General features: G+C 37.8%; 1 protein-coding gene across 1 annotated transcript; it reads left to right on the forward strand.

The window, feature by feature from the left end:
- Positions 1 to 8,427: 8,427 nt before the first annotated feature.
- Positions 8,428 to 10,774, forward strand: LOC143547886 (uncharacterized). The gene is made up of 6 exons (XM_077039192.1): positions 8,428 to 8,676; positions 9,418 to 9,556; positions 9,895 to 10,040; positions 10,127 to 10,189; positions 10,282 to 10,350; positions 10,443 to 10,774. The coding sequence occupies exons 1-6, from the start codon at positions 8,437 to 8,439 to the stop codon at positions 10,512 to 10,514; spliced, it is 729 nt and encodes a 242-aa protein (XP_076895307.1). The 5' UTR covers positions 8,428 to 8,436; the 3' UTR covers positions 10,515 to 10,774.
- The last annotated feature ends 11,433 nt before the right edge of the window (positions 10,775 to 22,207 follow it).

The raw sequence follows: 22,207 nt of genomic DNA on the forward strand, positions 1-22,207 counted from the left end.
GATGGTAAAGTTTAGCCATCCTACTACGTGCAAGTGACGGTCCTACCCGCACAATCACGGAAGAGGAAGCAAAACTTCACACCTATCTACCACGTTCAAAGGTTAACTTATCCTCAAAAGATGAGGAAAACCTACACGCAGGTCAGATGGTAAATTTTAGCCATCCTACTACGTGCAAGTGACGGTCCTACCCGCACAATCACGGAAGAGGAAGCAAAACTTCAACCTATTATCTACCACGTTCAAAGGTTAACTTATTCTAAAACACTTGGAAAATTGCTAATTTAAACTAAAGTATGCAAGTCATACAACGTTTACAAAGCAAGGAACCCAACGAAAGTAGCGGTCTTACCCGCAAAAAGATTTATATTTCACAATGGTTGATTACAAGAATGGCCGGGTAACTACCCGCCTACAAGAAAATAAATCTATACAAGCTAAATCTATCCTAGCAGCGGGAAGGGATCTTCAGGATCAGGCTTCAGGGCCACTTCCAGTTGGACCAGCCCCATCAGTAGAGCGTGGCAGTTCAAGGAAAGCTTTGAGGATAGCTAGCCCATCATCAGCAGCAGCAACTTCGTTTACCTTCTCCACCACCGGATGCGGGAAGGCGGCGTATTGATTTACTGCTTGGTCATATATGGCTTCAGTATCTACATCGAATAAAGGGAAGTTGGAAGGCGGGATGCCTTTCTCAACGAACCCTAGACAAAGCAGGAAGCCGGCCTTTTCCCCATCCTCGTGAGAAGCGTTGAGGGCTGCGCTCATAGCATCGTCGTAAGATGTCTCTGAGAAGACCCGATGCACAACCTACAAAGAAAAATACAAGTGTCAGAACCTTTTCTATTTATAAGGAAAAGCGTGAAGACATGAAGTTAGACTTACCTGAGACAACGCTTCTCGAAGAAGCCATTCCTTGGCAACCAGAGCTTCTTGGAGGGCGGCTTGAGCTTGGGTACAGGCGCGTTCGGCTTCACTTTTATTAAGGTTGGCAAGCAACACTTCCTTTGCAGCAGCCTCTTCGACGCCCTTTAGCTTCCGCTCAGTGTGGTCAAGCACGCCCCTCTGGTCCAGGATCTCTTGAAGCTTCTTCGCGTCCTCCATCGCCAAGGCATCATGAGCCTGCTGGAGAGCCTCTAATTTGGCTTTAAGCTCTTCATTCTCCACGCGTAGAGGCTCGGCAACAGCTTCAGCCTTGGTGGCCCTCTCGGTTGCGTTCCTCGCAGTTTCCTTGGCCAGCCGAAGCTGTTCATTAACAGCTTGGGCAGCCTTGGAACGGGCCTCGAGTCGTGCCTGAACTTCAACCTCAAGGGCCTTGAAGGCCTTCTCTTTTCCGCAGCTACGGCGGAAAGCCTTTGGTTCTCCTCCCGGACAGCCCGCGCCTGAGACACTTCTTTAAGGCGAGCTGCTTTTAACTTGTCGTTTTCACGACAAAGCAGCTCGACACGCGGCTGCATCCGGGCCAGGAGAACCCGAATCTCATTGGTTAGCCTACCCTCCTGGTAGCTAGCCATGGCTTCCCCCAACGCACCACTGGGAGCAGCGTGACGAGCCCATTCCACGCACTCCACAGGGGTACGAAGGGTTGTTCCTCGGCGAATGTTCCATCGTGGAACATACACTTCATTGGAATCCGACACTGCAAAAAACAAAAAGCAGTTAGGAAAAGATGATAAAAAATATATATAAAAAAATGGGCCAAAAGAACCCTACGCACCTGTAGGGTCAATAACAGGCCGATAGCCGCCAAACCCATCACCTGAACCCAAGGGAAATCCATCCAAGAGGTCAGGCAGATGGAAGGTGGCAAAGATTGGCGGGAAGCCCCATGCGTACCTGATGGACCGGCCGTCGTTGCCGATGGCGGGGGCATGGTAGCAGCCGCCGTGGTCGCCGCCGCGGTCGCCGCAGCAATAGTAACCGCCGGCTCGGTGAAGGATGCTGTAAAAATCGCATTCACAGCCGGCGGTGACGTCATCTCGGCTGGAACAGTCGGCTCAAAGGAGTGAGCAACTGAACCAGCGGAAGCAGGCGCAGACGCCTGAGTCGACGCCTCAGGTAGGCTGACCAAGCCTACCGTCATTGGCGATGTACTCCTTTGCGCTCCACCCTGGAATGCGTCAACATCCACGCCTGCGTAAAGAAGATAAGTGTTAACGATATTAAACTATGAAGCTAAAGATAAAGGAAATTTGTACTTACGGGTTTTCTTGAGCCTGAAGGTACGGAGAGGCGGGGACGAACCCGATGGAGCCGGCCTCTTTGCGCCGGTCACCGTAGTCTTCTTGGGCTCTCCGGAGGTGACAGTCGCAACCTCCGGAGCAGTGGTCTTATCACCACCGGGATTCCCCGCCACCTCTTCGCTCTCGGTCTCCGAATCAGACCGAGACGCTGGATCGGCAGTGGAGGCCTTCTCCTTACCCTTCCCGCCGGCAGCCTTCTTCTTCCGCACCAACGGAGGACCATCTGCGGATTCCTCATCAGAACATACGATTAGAGGAATTCCAGCAGAGGTTTCAACATTGAGGGGTCGAGGGTTGAAGAGCGCCTTACCTGGCCGCCTGGCGCTCAGGATCTCATGGCCTTGCGGATAGACCTCCACGAACCGATCCGCCGTTTGTTCCAGGATGGGCAACTCGTTCTCATCCAGAGCACGAGTACCCATCCGAGCGGGACCGTCAGCCTCCCGCGGGTTCAGGAGCGACTGCAAGTCGTTCCCCTCTTTTGACACCCGGTAAATTCCCAATCCCTTAAACCAAGTAATCAACCTAAATATTAGGTAATTATATTATATGCGCCTTGCGCGAGCGCGCCATATTAGAATCAGCGCGTGCATTTGTTATGTGCGCCCTACGCGAGCGCGCCATATTAGAATCAGCGCGTGCATTTGTTATGTGCGCCCTGCGCGAGCGCGCCATGTTAATCAGCGCGTGCATTTGTTATGTGTGCCCTGCGCGAGCGCACCATGTTAAGAACCGGCGTGGGCATGTTATATGCGCCATGCGCGAATGTTTTGGCTTTATGTTTTCATGTACCTTAACGTTATGTTGTCTAATGGGTTGACCATCCCGCATGATGCTAAGGCGGGTGCATCCTAAATCGTTTATGCGCGTGCGGAAGGGAACTAACCTCCCCGCATGGCGGGAAGATTGAGAGCTAGTTTGTCTGAAGCTCCAAGATGGAATTGACTTCAACATGACTGATCACTATGTTGAAATACCAAGACCACCTGGAGAATTTACAAATGAAACTCAATGTCCCTAACTGCGAGAAGGTTACGCACCTACCCGCAGCAAAGAAATGTCCTTCACGCAGAAAGCTATGCGCACAAAGTGATACGCACAGAACACTTAGCCTATTCTCCAGATGTAAGGAGATTACTCCCGCCCAAAAGGAAACAGTAGCGTGTTTCAGAGATTTTCCACTTTTTACTGTACACTGACAAAAGTACCTGAAAAAGCACACTGTAACATGAAAAGTCAACTGTCAGCCACCCTACTCCCACCAACCACAGACCTGCATGTCCTGACCAAATCAAATCAAAATCTTTTATCCACTACTCCACTTTTAAATAAACAATAAACAATAATAATTTCCATATTTTATCATCATTACACCTAGATATGAAAAGATTACAATCCCCTAAAGCAAGGGATTGTGTTCCCTTGAGTTTGCCTATAAATATGTAACCTAAATTATCACCCAAACACACTTCAAACTTCTCTCTTAAGAACTGCAAACTTGCACTAAACATCTCCCAAGCATCCGTTATTTTCAATTCCGTACCAGTTACTAGGTAAGCCGAGATTATAAACTTGAGATCTACTTTCCAAACCTTATATTCTCCTATTTCTTATATACTTCTTGTTATTTAATCGTATTCTAGACCTTCAATTCAAAGGCCAACACCAAGAAAACCCGAATCTCGATTAATCCCTTAACAAGAACCACAGGTGAGTCTCACAGCCCCTATTATCACTATTTTCACTGTTTTTAAACTGTTTTCGGGGCGAGGGACACGTACTTAAATTACGATTTATCATGGTATACTTACAAGCTATGCAAGCGATTATGTGTTTAAATTATGTTTCATGATGAGCAATGCAAACGGTTATCTATGATTTACGATGTATGTGCGCCAGAACTCGAGTAAGTGATCACTTTACCATTGGAACTCTAAGGGTAGGGACTGCTGGTTTGATCCGCCCACTCGTAGGGGTCGCACCCCTTACGCAGACGAGTGCCTAGTATGGTCATGGGGCAGTACTATGGGTTTGAGCCCGCTCGTAGAGGTCGCTCCTCTTACACAGACGAGCGCCTTGTTTTCCGGCACAACGTCCGCGCGTAACCCGCGGGACGGTATTACAGTATTATTCGCTCGTAGTGGCAGCGCCACTTACACAGACGAGCACGGCTTTTTCAGAAATGTCCACGCGCAACCCGCGGGACGGTATTACTTATTTCGCTCGTAGTGGCAGCGCCACTTACACAGACGAGCACAGTTCCCAGAAATGTTCGCGCGTAACCCGCGGAACGATTTTATCAGTATATATTGATAGAACTATGTTTTACCAAGCATGTGTTACAATGATGCTATCAGAATTATGTTTTAGAATGATTTTTATCACAATTATGATGTAATACGATTTATCAAGTTACTAAAACTTGTGAACTCACTCAGTTTATACTGATTCAAATGTTTTACGTGTCTTTCAGGAGATAACTAGGTAGCGCATGGAGTCACACTTAGAGCACCTCACGCTGAACATCTAAAACTAGCTTTTTGGAAGATTTTAGTTCTATCCCTTCGATGCGCGTGATTGTTCTCGCCGCGCAAGGGGATATGGCGTGGAAATCTTCAACAGTTTTTATACTTGGATGTTTTTATGTAATCTTTAATCAATGTAATGTATTTGTGTTAAACATTTCATGCGCAATGAAAATCTTATCTTAAATGTTTGCAATGGCCCGTGCTTAAGTATCAATCCCCACTCGCGCGCGCCCGGCTGTTTCCGCCGTTTCAGGGCCGGGTGTGACACCTCTGAAATAAACAGGAAAAAAGTTAGAAGTAATTCAGAATCAACAATAAGAGACAAAGCATACCGTAAGAAACAGAGTTCGAACCGTATTCGAGGACGATCGGAATCTTGCGCGCATCAGCCTCCTTCCACACCCGGCTCATCCCCAGCATCACCATCCCAGACTCCGCAAACCGGTAAACCGGAGATTGGACCCGAGATATCTTCGCAAACCATTCCGCCTCCTGGTAGCTGGAGGCGTGAAGGCTGGGAAGTGCTTGCCCGTTCTTGAACTTCATGGCAAGGGGGATGGCGCGAGCGGAGATGAAGAAGAACTCCCGCTTCCACGCGCGAAGACTGCGCTCGGTCGCGCAAATCTTCAAACCCTTTATCCGGGTTGTCAACGTGTACCACCCCTGGATTCACCTCCAAGTGTAGAAGGTCATCAGGCGGTCAACGTAGGGCTCAACACCCAAAATCCGGCACACCCACTCGAAGTGGCGAATCTTCGCGATCGCCATCGGGTGCAACTCGGTCAGATGAACACCGTGCCTCTCGAGGACACGGTAAACAAACTTTGTCAATGGGAACCTAAGATTCCCATACACAAAGAATGCAGCATATACCCCGATCTTGCCTCTGGGGGCATCGTACACAGTATGATGGGGTTCAGGAAACTCAGGCTCGAGAGACTCAAGCATGAACTTCCTGACGACATACCGGTACAGATCGCCAGGCAGAGCACACTGGCACTCGCCAGCAGTACTCTTGTCATCGGCTGTGGATTCAATATCTCGAGACGACATCTTGTGAAGGAAAGAAGAAAACGATTTCGGGAGAATGCTTGCCTGAAAAGGGGAGTATTCGCCGGAAATCGCTTAAAAGATGAAGAGAATAGTGAGTGTGGATTACAAAGAGCCCTCTACCCCTTTATATACTAATCGCAATTAATGCGATGAAATTAATGCGGATGAGAGAGAAAATGAAGGTGTAATGAAACTATGACACGTGGCAAAAAGCAAGCTGGCAACAGCTGTTGACAGGACGCATACCATTAATGTCGCGGCCACGCGCCCGAAAAAACGCGCCCACGCGCCTGAAAAAGCGTCTGGAATGACCATGTACTGTCACGTCACCATAACTTCCTGCACGATCTGACACAGTCAGAAGAAACCGTCGCACGACGTTTCAGAGTTTTGGACTGTTCTTATCCTTCCACCAACTCTTCGAATTTCAAAATTCAAAATTCAAAAAGATTAAAAAGTAAGCGGGAAAATACCCCTTACCTTGGCGAACAAGTAACCGTAAGACGGATGCGGGTACAGTGTTAAGGCAAAACCCTTCACATACCTAGCACCCGTAGGGAATTGAAGCCAAGTATACCTCGGCAACCAAGTAACTATAAGACGGGTGCGGGTACAGTGTAAAGGCAAAACCCTTCACATACCTAGCACCCGCAGGGAATTGACGCCAGGAATACCTTGGAAGTAAAGTAACCGTAAGACGAGCGCTGGTACAGTGTTAAGGCAAAACCCTTCACATACCTAGCGCTCCGCTGGGAATTGAAACCAAGAAGGATCTTCTGGGCAATGCTTGCGGAAACGGAAATAACATCCCCGCATAGCGGGAACGTCGAGAACTGCGTTGTTTGAAGCTCCAGGATGGAATTGGTGGTTTTAACATAATTGATCACTATGTTCAAAACTACCAAAACCTCACGGAGAATCCACACAAGTGGAACTCAACGCTCCTGACTTGCGAGGAGGTTAGAGACCTACCCGCATCATACCCAAAGACCAAGCAGGAAACTCGGGAAATTTCTGCAAGTGACAAGGACTTCCGCGGGAAGAATCCCCATGGAAAACCTTAAAAAACCCTTTTCAAAACCCTTTGCTTAAGTCCAAAAGTTCACCTCACTTTATTAAACACTCATGAGAAGAACATTGGACTGGGGGGACTTGAAGAGGTAGGTCCCAGCAGAGCCCAGTTGGACCCGCAAGACTCACCTTGAAGAGGGATGTCTGCGCAGAAACCAACTGGATCCGCAGGACCAACCATGCTCAGAGACGTGACGTCCTTACGCGCAGTACGCAAGCTGGTCCCGCAGGAAATGCCTCCCGATGGTGAAGGACTCCGCCTGTTCCCGCAGCTTCGGATACAAGCCATCAGGGAAGGCCACCCGCGCAGCAAGGCTACACGCACAAGGCACTTAGCTCTCAATCACTCAGTGTCACCTGAGGGAATGAGCAAAGCCGGGAACAATCCCGCACAAGGGCGGGAGGGGGAATACTCCCGCCCAAATAAGCCAGTCCGTACGATACGGGAAGATCTTCTGTACTGTACCTGACGAGGTATGGGAAAAAGATCTGACTAAAGATACGACAGCTTATTGACAACAGTATGGCGAGCAGCATGCTCCTGTACTATGTCACTATCAGCCGCTGCCTACCCACCAACTACCAGCAGGGCACGTGCGTAGGCCACTGTTGGTGGAACAGGAACACTGTTGCAGCCGGCCACACCTCCTTGGAAACCTACATTCGGCTATAAATACCACAAATGGTATGACCATCATATCTTATCTTGTATCATCATATTATACCTGATATCTGCTCTAGCAATCTCTTAATATACACTTATATTTAAAGAGCAATCTAGTCTGATTCTCACGCCGGAGGGTGGTCACAAGGAGGAACCCCCCCCTTCTCAGTGACAAGCTCACGGTGTCTGTTTTGCAGGTTATCAGAAGAACCATCTCCTCAGGGTCTCACCCCTCGTGGGAAACATCTATCTAACCCCCAGGTTATCAGTAATCTGCCCGGGGTCCGGTTAGTGTTTCTTCACATACTAAAACATTTGCACATGATATAAGAAGACAAAAAAAAAAAAGTTTAAAAAGAGCTTGTGTGAAAAACAAACACCAACTAAAATACTGTTCAAGCTCTTCTAAAATACCATAAACGGGCATATAAATTTACAAAAATCAATTTCCAATAAAAGTACATTTATTTCTCCAAAAGGGTAGTATAGTAATTACAAAGCGACCCCACTACGTTGCCTTTATAGTGTATACCAACAGTAGTCAAAGAGTCAAAAGCAAATACTACACACAAACCATGAAAACCGGTAAGTGGTATTGCATTATTGCTCCACGCCACCGTAAAACCACCCATCTCGCCTCACACGTGTCGCCTTCTCATTCGTCCATCCCACCTCGTCGGGATTCAGAAGAAGAACAAAAAAGAAAACGAGAATTAATTCAACACACACTTACACACACACTCACTCTCTCTCTCTCTCTCTCTCTCTGAAACTTAAACCTCAAATTTTGTCATTATTATTATTAGTTCACTCCAAATGCCACCAATTTCCCATCGGTAATTATTATTAATATTAATTCCGATCGTGTGTACGGATAATGCTAATGGAGGGTTATGTTAATAATAATGATAGTAATGTTGGTGGTGGTGGTGGGTTTTCTAATTCTGGTCAGTTTCCGAGCTGCGGTGGCGGTGGAGACAGTAGTGAGGAAGAGTTGTCCGTACTGCCACGTCACACTAAGGTTGTTGTGACCGGAAACAACCGTACGAAGTCGGTGCTTGTTGGGTTACAAGGTGTCGTCAAGAAGGCTGTCGGTCTAGGAGGATGGCATTGGCTGGTAATTATTATTATTATTACTACTTTTAATTTGATTAATTCAAATTTTGATTTTTTTTTTCTTTTGAAAAAATTGATTTTGAAAGTGGGTTTTAACTTTCAAATCAATGGATCTAAGGATTTTAAGTTTTTAACTAATTTTTAGATGTGGGTTTTGATTTATTTTGAAGATTGGTGTTAATTAAATAATATTATGTTATTGACTTCTATACTTCTATTGGCATTTTGGGTATCTTGCATATGATCTGGAATTGGGATTTTGTGGATTTATGTAATTATTTAATGTTGAAAATTAGGGTTCTTTGTTGTTTATGATTATGTTCTATGAACATCTTTTTTTTTCCGTACGTTTAATCCTAAATTGGTTAGACAATTTTTCTATCCAGTGTTTTGAAGCCAACATTAGTAATACATAAAAAATTGTTATAAAAAGATTGTAACAATTAGCTGTAATTGAACAAAAATTGATTAATATTCACACCTATTGTGCCTCAAGACATGCATTTTACACCTTTTGTGCTTTTAGACATACACTTTGGGTGCTATATTTTGCTTTATTCCGGTAAATTTGTTATCTTTTTGGTTGAGTATAAAATTCCAAAAGAAAGTGTTGATTTTGTACGCCGGTCTATACATACGCATGCTTTTTTAGCACTTTCTGTTAGTGTATCCGTAGCATCTCCGAAATCTTGTAGTTTTTGTTGTTATACTTAATATTATAATTTTGTTAATCAAATGTTAGGTGCTCACTAATGGCATAGAGGTGAAGTTGCAAAGGAACGCGTTAAGTGTGCTTGAACCTCCTACTGGTAACGAAGATGATGATGATCTCGAGTTTGAAAATGGTCATGAAAACGGTCACTGGTTCGCGCCTGATCTCGGTTAGTGGCATTTTCAAAGTCTACTCAAATTATTATTTAAGCTTAGCTGTCTAAGAAGTTTCTGTTTGTATGATAAATTAATAATAGTTTAATTACAAAGTAAAGATCAAACCTCAAAGGGAGGCAAAACTGTGAATATCATAAATTCCCAATGGCAAAAGTGTCTTTTTTTACATCATAAGTTTGATATTGATGAATCTTTGCATAATTTTTACATTGGATACCTTAGCCACATGGTAGTACTTGATTCTTTTAACTACTGCTAGAAACTCTATTATGCATTCCATTAAAGCGGACCCACCATTTCCAGAAAATAATTGTGTAGTCCATGTTTTCAGCATCTGATGATACTCAAAAGTCGCATCGATCAAGGCACCGCTCCCATAAATCAACGACCGGGTCGTCCCATAATAAGACTGTTAGCCGGTCTCTATCGTGTGACTCACAACCTAAGTCCTCTTTTACCACTTCTCGTGGGTCCGTGGTATGCAAACTTTATTCGTTCCAAGGAGAAAAAAGTTATCATTTTTATGCTTTTTTTACATGTTTACGCGTCATTTGTGTTCATAGAAGGTTGATTTGAGCAAACTAGAGATGGCTGCCCTGCGAAGATATTGGCGTCACTTTAATCTTGTGAGTAGTATTATAATATTCAAAGTTATAGGGTATGCTAAGCATATGTATATAATATATACCATATATATTAATGTTTGTGTGATTTGTAGGCGGGTGCGATGCCTAACCCGTCAAAGGAGCAGCTTGTTGACATTGTTCAAAGGCATTTCATGTCACAGGTATAACGGATATTAATCATATTTTCGGGTTACGTTCTATTATTATTTGTTGTTTAAAGAAAAGGCTAATGGGGAAAATGTGTTGTTTTTAGACGATGGACGAGTTGCAGGTGATTGTGGGGTTTGCGCAAGCTGCGAAGAAGCTGAAGATGGTATGCAAATGATGGATGGATGGATGTTTTAGAGTGCAGGAATGAAAAGGGATAGATATCTTTTGTTATTGACTTTGACTAGACTTTGACTAACAGATACTTGTTTAAGGTCATCTGTGTCCTTGTAAAAATGGTGTTCGATCGTTGCGTCTGTCTGGCTCTTTGTTTCAAGGGTTTGGTTGTAGATATATGTGGAGCCCATCTTAAAAAACCTGCTACAACATTGCCATTTTTTGGCTTTTGAATGCGAGGAAGGCATTGCCATTGTTTCTCTGCCCTTCATTTATTATTATTTTAACTCACTTTCAATGTTTACTAAATAACTGCCTCCAATTCTCCAAATAACACATCACTCTATTGGCTCAGCCGGTTTGGATGAAGGTTATTTATCAAACCGATAGCCGAACTGGTTTGGTTTTTTCAAATTTGTCAATTTTAAAAAAATCTTGGTTTGTACTAAAAGTCTAAAACCTAAAGATGATTAAAATCTTTGATATGGTGAGCATTGCTGTCTTGCATAGTTGCATACTTGCATGCAATGAACTAGAGATGCAAAAGAAACCCCTACCTGGAACTAGTTTTTTTATACCCGGGTATTCTATACCTGAAACCAGAACTGACCATACCCGTAGGGTATGGATAGGGTACTCATTTTGATCTCAATTCCTGAACCCGATTTATAACCGCAAATACCCTGGATCGGTCATACCCTATACCCGATTATACCCTATACCCGATTATACCCTATACCCGATACCAACTTTTTAATACCCGATAGGCCGATATAATACATGAATTTTTAAAGTATTTTTTTATGTTTACTTCACAACTTTTATATTTATGCTTTTTAATGCATATTATAAAATAAATAATTTGTAATTGAGTGAACTTAAGGTTTTCGTAATGCATTTTAATTATTTTTTTAAACTTACAAAGCAATTTGAATTTTTAGACGAAATTAAATTTGTATAAAAAAATTGCAAATTCAAAACCAGGGTATTAATACCCGGACGCATACCCGGTTATACCCGAATCCGATCATACCCTACCCGGGTACATATGGCTAAGTTTTTCTCCTCAATACATGTACACAAACCCTACCCGGTTTCTCTCAATACCCGATCATACCCGAGCCCAGGTATTAGAAAAACCCGATTTGTACACCTATAAAGTTATGAAGATTGATCATTGATGTGTGCCCTGAATACCTGATAGTATATTTTTGGCCCGTCAAGTCCTTTGGCAGTGTTCGTGGCCCGTGGTTAGTAGGCCCTTCTCATCAAGCCCGACTCGTGACCAACTGAAATCCAAATATGCTACAAGTGCCAGCTGCTTAATTGGTTAGTTAGTTGTCGCCTAATCCTAATTAAAAAGACTTTTTCTTGAACGGCATGCGTATAAGCATTTTCTACTCTCCATCAGACCATCTACAAGACTACAACCGCACATATCTATGATCGTACCCCGTATATTCTTAAGTTTCTTCACATAACTAACGCATAATGTCATGTCAGTTTTTAAATATCCTTTGCAAATCTCAATAATGTTTTTGAATAATCTTTGCTATATATGGTGTGAGTGGCCGTGAGTCGCACACTCGCACCCAACCAGTCAGACCCACGGCCATGGTACACTTTGCTGTCCATGGGGAGGCTATTAGTGGCGCAAGCGTGAGTCGTTTACTCATTTATAAGGCGTTAAGACGCAAAATTGATATTCAGTTTGATTTTAATATGTTTTTTTTTATTATTATTTTCTGGCCAATCAATTGCTTCCATCATTGCATATGCATTTTTAAGTTATTATGCTATTTATTTATAGACTTAATTTTATTTTTCTTAAATACCTTGTAATCATTAGTAAAAAAACAAGACACGGTTTTTGTTTATTCTCTTTTCTTGAACATTCTAATATGAATTATGAGAATGGAGTTGTTTTAAAAAAAGAAAGTATCTTTGGTCTCTTAAACGGTTTTAACACGTCATTGGGTTGGTATTTCGGATGATAAGTAATTATTTACAAATAATTAGTATTAAATTGTTTTAAAAATAATTGATAGAGTAAAGTGCCATTTCGTCCTTGTGGTTTGGCAAATAATGCGAATTTAGTCCAAAAGTTTAATTTTTTGCATATAGACCATCCAAGTTTCCCAATTCTTGCCAATTACATCCAAATCACTAACTCCGTTAAATTGAATCGTTAACTCAGGGGCAAACATATCTTTTCACTATTTCTTTACTACATGAGTACAGTGTCAAAATCGTCCCTGAAGTTTGGTCACATTTGCGAATTTCGTCCAAAAATATTTTTTTTCGCAAATAGACCCTCGATGTTTCCCAACTGTTGCCATTTCGTCCAATTTGTTAACTCGGTTTAAATTCAACGTTAACTCAGGGGTGTTACTGTCCTTTTACATATTTATTTACATTGTTATTATCAGGGCCGGCTCCGAGAGTGCGTCGACTTTCTTAGACCCGGTGCGACTAAAAATATGGGCCCTCATGTAAACTTTGTGTGTGTATATATATATATATATAACCAACAATAGAACGGTAAGAATCATAACATACTAACATTAAACAAAACAAATATTTTCAACTTTCTGAATAAGTTGAGAAAACGAATAAATGTTTAGGAGGCATATTTTGAAAAACATACAAAAATGTTAAGCTAAAATTTCAAATAATCAAGCATATATTCAAGTGCAATTATAAACGGATAAACCTAATCAAATACTTTCAACTTCCAAGAAACAATTTCAGAATAATACATCGTAATCGGCTCTAAACGAAATCAAAGTTTGCTTCAATTTCAAATAATTGGAATCCAGAATGAGAAAAAACCCATGTTTAAGGGTTAAAGTAAAGGTTTGTTACATATAAACAAGCCTGTTAAAAAGGGTGGTATGTTATTTGTTTTATTTTCTTAAGTAATTGAATTTAGTGCAGAAGTCCACAAAATATGAAACATAAAATTGCATTAGGCTTGACGAGCATAAATTTGCTTCCAATCAGGCTTGACGAGCATAACTGCATCAGACTTGAGCTCATGCTCGATAAGTAAAAGGAATTTTTCTAAGGCTCGGCTCGAGCTCTCAAGTTCAAAAAAACTCGGGTCATTTAGAGGTTTTTAACGATCCAAGCTAGCAAACGAGCCTATTCATAGCAGTTAACTTAAATTTATATACAAACAGCATATATGAATAAAAATATAGTAAACAATATTGACTAAAAATGTGTGTATTCAACTTAGGTATAGTTGTTATACTAAATATAATAATAGCGTCTGTTGGCACTGCCCTATCTCATGGAAATACAAAATCACAATGGAGATTGGGGAAATAAGAACCTCTTTTACACTCACCGTCTCACGGAAGTCGCTGGGTTCGGACGAAGTCTACTGGTGCCGGAATCGCGAAACTAATAAGGCCAGGTCGTCGTGTCACGCCGTCACACCCTCGGCCCTAGTTCTCTTGTTCTGCCAAAACCACCGTGACTGACTTTCTTATGATTTTCTAATTGTTTTATTTATTTCAAATTGTTTGGGCCTGAAGTTTGTTATTTTGGCCATGCCTAAACAAGAGAGAGTCACATAACTAGGCTGCTGGTTAAAATTATTATGAGCCTCTTTCGGGTTTGGGCCCTGTGCGGCTGCACAACCTGCACAGGCCCAAATCCGGCCCTGGTTATTATTATTACGCTGAGCTAAACCCCTTGTATGACTAAAAAGAAAGAAGAATAAAAAAACGCATACTATATTGTATTCAAACATAAGAATCGTGAAGTGTTATATATGTCATCGAACAAACACATAATAATAATAATAATAATAATAATAATAATAATAATAATAATAATAATAATGTAAACAAACATGTAAAAGGACAGTATCACCCATAAGTTAATGTTGAATTTAGACCGAGTTAACAATTTGGACGAAATGGCAACGGTTGGGAAAAATCGAGGGTCTACTTGCGAAAAAAAATATTGTTGGACGAATTCACAAATATGACCAAACCTCAGGGACGATTTTGGCACTTTACTCATATAATAAAGAAATAGTGAAAACACATGTCTACCCCTGACTTAACGATTAAATTTAACGAGGTTAGTGATTTGGATGTAATTGGCAAGAATTGAGAAACGTGGAGGGTTCATATGCAAAAAATAAACTTTTTGGACTAAATTCGTATTATTTGCTAAATCATAAGAACGAAAATGAACTTTAATTAATAAAATATATTTATAAAAGAAAGAAAGAAACAAAGAAGACTAGTTACACTAAATGTTCTTATAAACACTTTTTATTTGTAGAAACAATAATTTACAACAAAACTAGTTGAAGGAAATTAGTAATCACCAATTAACTGGATTTCGAAAAGGGCTGGATTCGTTGCATGAAGGGCTATGCTCAATCGATTGCCGACATTAGATGCCCTGGTAAAAAGGAACATTCCGGTAAGTTCGCAGGTATGTTCGATGTGTAATAGGGAGGATGAATATGTGGAACATGCTTTTATATCATGTGAAATGGCGCAAGTGACATGGTGCTTGATATCCCAATGGTGCAAGGTGCCTTTAATTTATGCTTTTAGTGTCTGGGATTTAGTTAAGCTATATAGATACTCAGCGCTTCCTAAAGATAAGACAAAAGCGTTTCACGCGGTTTGTTTGATAACGCTATGGTGTATTTGGAAGAAGAGGAATGCAATAGTCCATCAGGGGAACCGGTTCACCTTCAAAGCTTGATTGAAGAAATAAAAGTTCTTGGCTTCCTATGGATTAAGAGTAGATCGAGGCGAAATGGGTTATTGTGGGAGGAATGAGGTGGGTTTTGGTTGTAATTTGTTTTTCAGATGTGTCACGTGTACTTGATGGTGGCATGAACAATAGATTCTTTGTTGGATGTTCTTGTCTTTGTGTTATCGGTGGCTTAACACCTTGCTAGTTTTCTAATAAATTTTTGGTTGATCGTTCTAAAAAAAAAGTAATCACCAATTAATATGACATCCATGTAGGGATGAGCAAATTCGGTACCGGTACCAATACCAAAATCGGTACCGATTTGGTTCCGAATCGGTACCAAAGTTTTGAGTTTCGAAACCGGTACGGTACCGGTATTTTCTAAACTTTTACCTTTAATATCGGTATCGTACCGGTACCGGTACCAAGAATTTATGATTTTCAAAACCGAGAGTTTCGATATCGGTAGCGATACCGGTACGATACCGATCATATCGCTACTTCCATGAACATGGTAGACCTTGAACAGACTGCACAATAATTGTGGTAGATATGTGTAGGGTAGTTGTTTTTTCTAAGATTCATATCACACTTTAGTTTTATTTCAGTATTAAAAATCTTATATCATTGCAAATCATTTAATAGTTAATATGCAATTCTGCTTCAGTACTTTTATTTATTTATAAAAATAATGTAAACGTTGGGTAATTTTTAATAGAGATCAATAGATGATTTCTAACGATAAATTTGACGAGTCTAATTAAGTAGGGTATTAATAAAATTAAACTCGTGCAAATAACCAAACCAAATCGTGTAAACGTCGTTAATTGTAACTAAATTCAATTCTCAAATAATTTGAATAAAGACTAAAAGAGTTGTTTAACAAAGAGTGAAAATTTGATAAAATTTCATGATAAGTGTGAGATTGTAGTTTAAAGCAAATAATTATAAACAAAGACAGAAGTTTAATAATTTATTAATCCATTAAAAGTTGTTTATTAAAGAGTGAAAATTTGATAAAATTTCATGATAAATGTGAGATTTGGTTTAAAGTAAAATAATTATCTATATCTATATTAAAACAATACTTCTTTCCATAATCTTACTAATATATTAAAACAAGATGATTCTCTCTACATGTCCTTATTCTAGCCTATTCACATAGGATTTCCTGTAATCACATTTTCATATCAATAATTTTCACATATTCACAATTATTTTTAATCCACTAAATTAAAATCAGCATTCTAATTTAATTCAATTAATTCTACAATTAAATCTATTTATTCAAATTAATACAATTAACTCCATGATTAAGTCTATTTATTCCAATTAATAACCACATTGTCAATGATTTAATTTACTCTTGGGGAAAGAAGAAGAGTCGATGAATAGTGATTAAACCGAAAGTTCTTTAAGTTTTATTTATTTATTTATTAAGAAATGACATGAAAAATGCTATAAAAATATAGATATCTCTGAAAATTATTTATAAAAAACACTTTAAAAGAAAAAATGTTCTTTAGAACAATTAGGAACATTTAAAAAAAATTAAATAAAGCTGTTTACAAAGAGATTTTCGGAAACTTAATGTGATACAGTTTAAAGCTGGTATGTATTTGTAAACTTAGTTTTTAATTAATATTACAAAATCTTTTACTAATATGTGTTTTTATTTTTTTTTTCAGGTCTAATGGTTCATTTATGTTATATTATTTTTATTCATTGCATTGTTTATTTATAAAGTATTTTCTTTTTATGTTATAGACATAGTTTAACATCTTTTGTAACATCTGAGGGTAAAAAACTTATGTCAAATATTTGTGTTGACTGAATGCGTAGTTTATATTTTATATTGTTTGTTGAAATGTTTTCCACCCGTGTGTAACACGGGCTATTATCCTAGTATCTATATTAAAACAATACTTCTTTCTATAAATAATATTCATTCTTATAATTTCTCTCTAACAAAATACTTCTAAATTAAATTAAATAAATGCAACCTCAAAATTCCTTTTTAATAAAATAATTCAAAATTAAATTAAATCATCTTTAACTTATTTAACTTCTATAATTTCTTCTTAATATAATAAATCAAAATTAATTCATTGTTTTAAATTTTTATTAGATCCCTGATTTAACTTTCTGAATCTTACTAATATATTAAAGCAAATGATTTTCTCTACATGTCCTTATTCTATCCTATCAACATAAGATTCCATGTAATCACATTTTCATATCAATAATTTTCACATATTCACAATTATTTTTAATCCACTAAATTAAAATCAGCATTCCAATTTAATTCAATTAATTATACAATTAAATCTATTTATTCAAATTAATGCAATTAACTCCATGATTAAGTCTATTTATTCCAATTAATAACCAACTTGTCAATGATTTAATTTACCCTCGAGGAAAGAAGAAGAGCCGGTGAATGGTGATCAAACTGAATGTTCTTTAAGTTTTATTTATTTATTTATTAAGAAATGACATGAAAAATGCTATAAAAATATAGATATCTTTGAAAATTATTTATAAAAAACACTTTAAAAGAAAAAAGAAAAAAACATTCTTTAGAACAATTAAGAATATTTAAAAAATAAATAAATAAAGCTGTTTACAAAGAGATTTTCGGAAACTTAATGTGATACAGTTTAAAGCTGGTATGTATTTGTAAACTTAGTTTTCAATTAATATTACAAAATCTTTTACTAATATGTGTTTTTTATTTTTTTTTTCAGGTCTAATGGTTCATTTATGTTATATTATTTTTTATTCATTGCATTGTTTATTTATAAAGTATTTTCTTTTTATGTTATAGACATAGTTTAACATTTTTTGTAACATCTGAGGGTAAAAAACTTATGTCAAATATTTGTGTTGACTGAATGCGTAGTTTATATTTTATATTGTTTGTTGAAATGTTTTCCACCCGTGTGTAACACGGGCTATTATCCTAGTATCTATATTAAAACAATACTTCTTTCCATAAATAATATTCATTCTTATAATTTCTCTCTAACAAAATAATTCTAAATTAAATTAAATAATTCTTTTCATAAATAGCATGCAACCTCAAAATTCCTTTTTAATAAAATAATTCAAAATTAAATTAAATCACCTTTAACTTAATTAACTTCTATAATTTCTCCTTAATATGATAAATCAAAATTAATTCATTGTTTTAAATTTTTATGATATTGATGCCAAAATTTAAAGGTAGACTTAATCATTTTTTTGTTGTATTTTTTAATCACAAATAAGAAAATACACTTTTAATAATTTATTAATCCATTAACTTCATAAACGAACCTTTAAAAGCTCTCTGATTGCTCCTCACATTTTCTCAAGCCACAATATTGTTTTATTTATAAATAATAATCTCGTAACGTTTAACCACCTATCTTATAGTTACAGCTCTGATACAAATCCGTAGCACCCCGGCTTAAGCGTATTACGCCCGGGTGCAACGTACAGATCACTCATAAGCTTGTAACACTATTAATAATGACAATATATTTATTTTATTCCATAAATTCACAAGTACACAAATTGTTCAATAATAAAGCAAATATCATTACATCGGAATGAAACAACAATTATTCATTTAAATAAAACCTAATGCTGATCTGGTTCGTTTATCATTACTTCATAAACGAACCTTTAAAGGCTCTCTGATTGCTCCTCACATTTTCTTAAGCCACAAGATTGTTTTATGTATAAATAATAATCTCGTAACGTTTAACCACCTATCTTATAGTTACGGCTCTGATACCAATCTGTAGCACCCCGACTTTAAGCGTAATACGCCTGGGTGCAACGTACAGATCACTTATAAGCTTATAACACTATTAATAATGACAATATATTTATTTTATTTCATAAATTCACAAGTACACAAATGTTCAATAATAAAACAAATATCATTACATCGGAATGAAACAACAATTATTCATTTAAATAAAACCTAATGCTGATCTAGTTTTCATGTCATTGCACTTCATCGTATCAACTTGTACCACATTGCACATTGAAAGTAATAGATTTTTGTCATCATTTAAGTTGGTGAGATTTCATAAGTTTAAAAAGAATACATATAATATGAAAACTTTGCTTGATTCATATGTCTGATGTAACATACCAACTATAGCGTAAATGATAACAAGTATGAAATAACGTCACACTCTGCCGACCAGAGTTGTAGAACCAGGGGAATGATAACCATCATTTAGTCCAACCATGGCATAGTATAGAAGCGCGCAGGTATGTTCCGTCGGACCCTCCCACTTCGATGTTTGATGTACCAACCATAAAGCGATTTATATTGTACATAAATACAAGGTGTGGAACAATGGTAAAAGGATTTGATTTTCTCTAATTCTCCTTAAGCATATCCAATACTCACCATACTGATTCTCACGCCGGAGGATGGTTACGAGAAGACCCCCCTATTCCCCTTCTCGTAACGAGCTCATGGTATTCTGTGGTGCAGGTTGACAGCCATCGGCGACCGAAATAGTTATCTTCACCGGAAAATACCAATCTAAGCCCACCTGGGGTCAGATTCGGTGTTAATCCAATCTTGGGTGAGACATTAAGCTAAGCCTACCAAAGGTTATACGAGTGTTTCTTCACTTGCTTTTATTTAACTAAACTTTGAAAATACTATTTCAGTATTAGCATTCCTAGTAGCATCTCTATCTCTACAATTATATTAAAAAACATTTTCTCTCATTTTTTTCAATTACATAATATTTTTATGTATTTTTCTCATTATCTTTAGTAGCATCTCTATCCATATAAATATAATTACATAAAAAACACTACATTTTTTCTCTAATAATAATATTTTTATAATAACATTTTCTCTCTACCTACACTCATAGTCATTTTTAAAAAATATTAAAAAATTATAAAGGATGAATAATGTTTCTCTAAATTTACTTATTAATAAAAGTTTATCTATCTTTTCTACTTACAACTACTTTATATAATAGTGTAATATAAAGAATCCACTCACAATACTATAAAGAACCTGTTGGAAATACTCCTGGTAACGTCACAACAATATTATATAAATAATAGAAAGAAAAATTCGTTATTGGTTGCTACATTGGGTACCATGTTTGGTTATATTTATTGGTGGATTTTGAAAGGCCACCTAAATGTCTTTATTATTTTTCTTTTTCTAGTACTAAAAAGAAAACAAACAAAAAGATTTAATGAAAACTACAACAATGACTTTATTCGATCAATGAAGACATTTTCTAAAACGTACACATCCTCTCACAAACACATTGACACATGTCACTTAAATATCTCCAAGTGTCTTATTCTTGTTGATCTACCATCCACTAGTTAATGATATCCACCCAACAAAGAAAAGTTGTGTACGATATCCGTTAATAATTTTTAAATTTGCAAAAAACGGTTTTATGAATATATCCTGTCGATACTAATACTATAAGTAGAGTTTGCCAATTGTGGGATATAGACACATCTTACATACTATCTTACATCTATTATTAGTGAATAAAAATGTTGCTTCTGATAACATCCTTGGTTTCAAAAACCATGTAAAATTATATGTATGTCTATGTGTGTGAGTGGCAGCCGACGGCATGATTTTCTGGTGAAACTCCCAAACTAAACTCTGAAAGTCAGTATGAGCTCGATTAAGATAACATAATCTGGCCGAAGTGAGGCAACGGGGCTTTCCAAATTTAAGGAGTGCAGTGGCCTAACAAAAAAGAAAATCGTCGTTTAAAAAAAGACTGATTTTTTATGTTTTAAGATTTTTTGTATAATATATGTCATAAATGACTTTTGTATGGTCTTAATCGTTTATACCGTGCTCCATTTCTTTTATTTTTGAGTAAACCATATTATTAGTAAAAATTACATTTTTATTTGGCTTGTAAAGAATTGTACGTCTATATTTTTACTGTTTTTCTTGTGGATTGAGACCCTTCAGCAAATGTTGTTAATATATGGTCGTTACAAGCATGTACTTGCGTTGCACACTTGCACATGGATAAATTTTAGTTATTTCACCATCAGTTCACACGGGCATTATACCAAAATCATTAATTTCACTAGAATAAATAAATTCAAGATGCGTCATTTCTAATCCGGTGATAAAATGTTAGCACCGATGTGGTACATCTCCAACAAAATCACTATTTAAGGTATGGCTTTTCTTTTTGCCACATATTTAGTCGTTATGGTTTCCTTTTGATACATTCGAGAGAATTAATTGACAAGTGTCAACATCGTCACCACCGAAAGCAACTATTGTTGATTTAATAACCACAACCTCCACCCCATACATCATCGTTTCACCACATCTTCGTCACTTCAATCTCTAAAAACATTTTTTTCTTCTACTCTTACAAATATCAAAGTACTCCACTAACCATCACCTCGTTTTGTATATTCTTATGCCAACACCAACAAATAACTATGTCAAAGGGGGCCCTATGTCAGGCCGTAGGGGCAGACCCACATAGGTCGGGTCGGGGTCTCGGGACACCAATGTTTTTTAAAATTACTTAGAGACGGTATATTAAATTTTGTAAGGACCCCATAAAATTTAATACTTGTAACTCATATCATTAATATTGAATTGGTCTAGCGGAAAATCCCTTGTTATTCATTTAAGAAGTTGTAGGTTCAAGTCTCACCATGCTTTTTTGTTGTTTTTAAAATTTTTTTTTTTTCATATCCTAATCAATATTAGTTATTTAATTAGGGTATTTGTGCCTTTCATTAGTTTCTCCCATGTAGCAATTATAATCATGTAGCATATATAATGGCAATGTGGGTTTTACATATTCTTTTATTATTTATCTTGTTTATGTATATTATAACTAATCATTTATTTGTGTTAGAGCTAGTTTTTCATATTTTGGTTTTGTATGTAAGATTATATATATAAGCTTACGTTTGTGTTTTCCG

This window comes from Bidens hawaiensis, unplaced genomic scaffold (assembly GCF_021521415.1).
Source record: "Bidens hawaiensis isolate Kalapana, Puna unplaced genomic scaffold, B.hawaiensis_p1.1 tig00014849_1, whole genome shotgun sequence".
Classification (NCBI taxonomy): Eukaryota; Viridiplantae; Streptophyta; class Magnoliopsida; order Asterales; family Asteraceae; genus Bidens; species Bidens hawaiensis.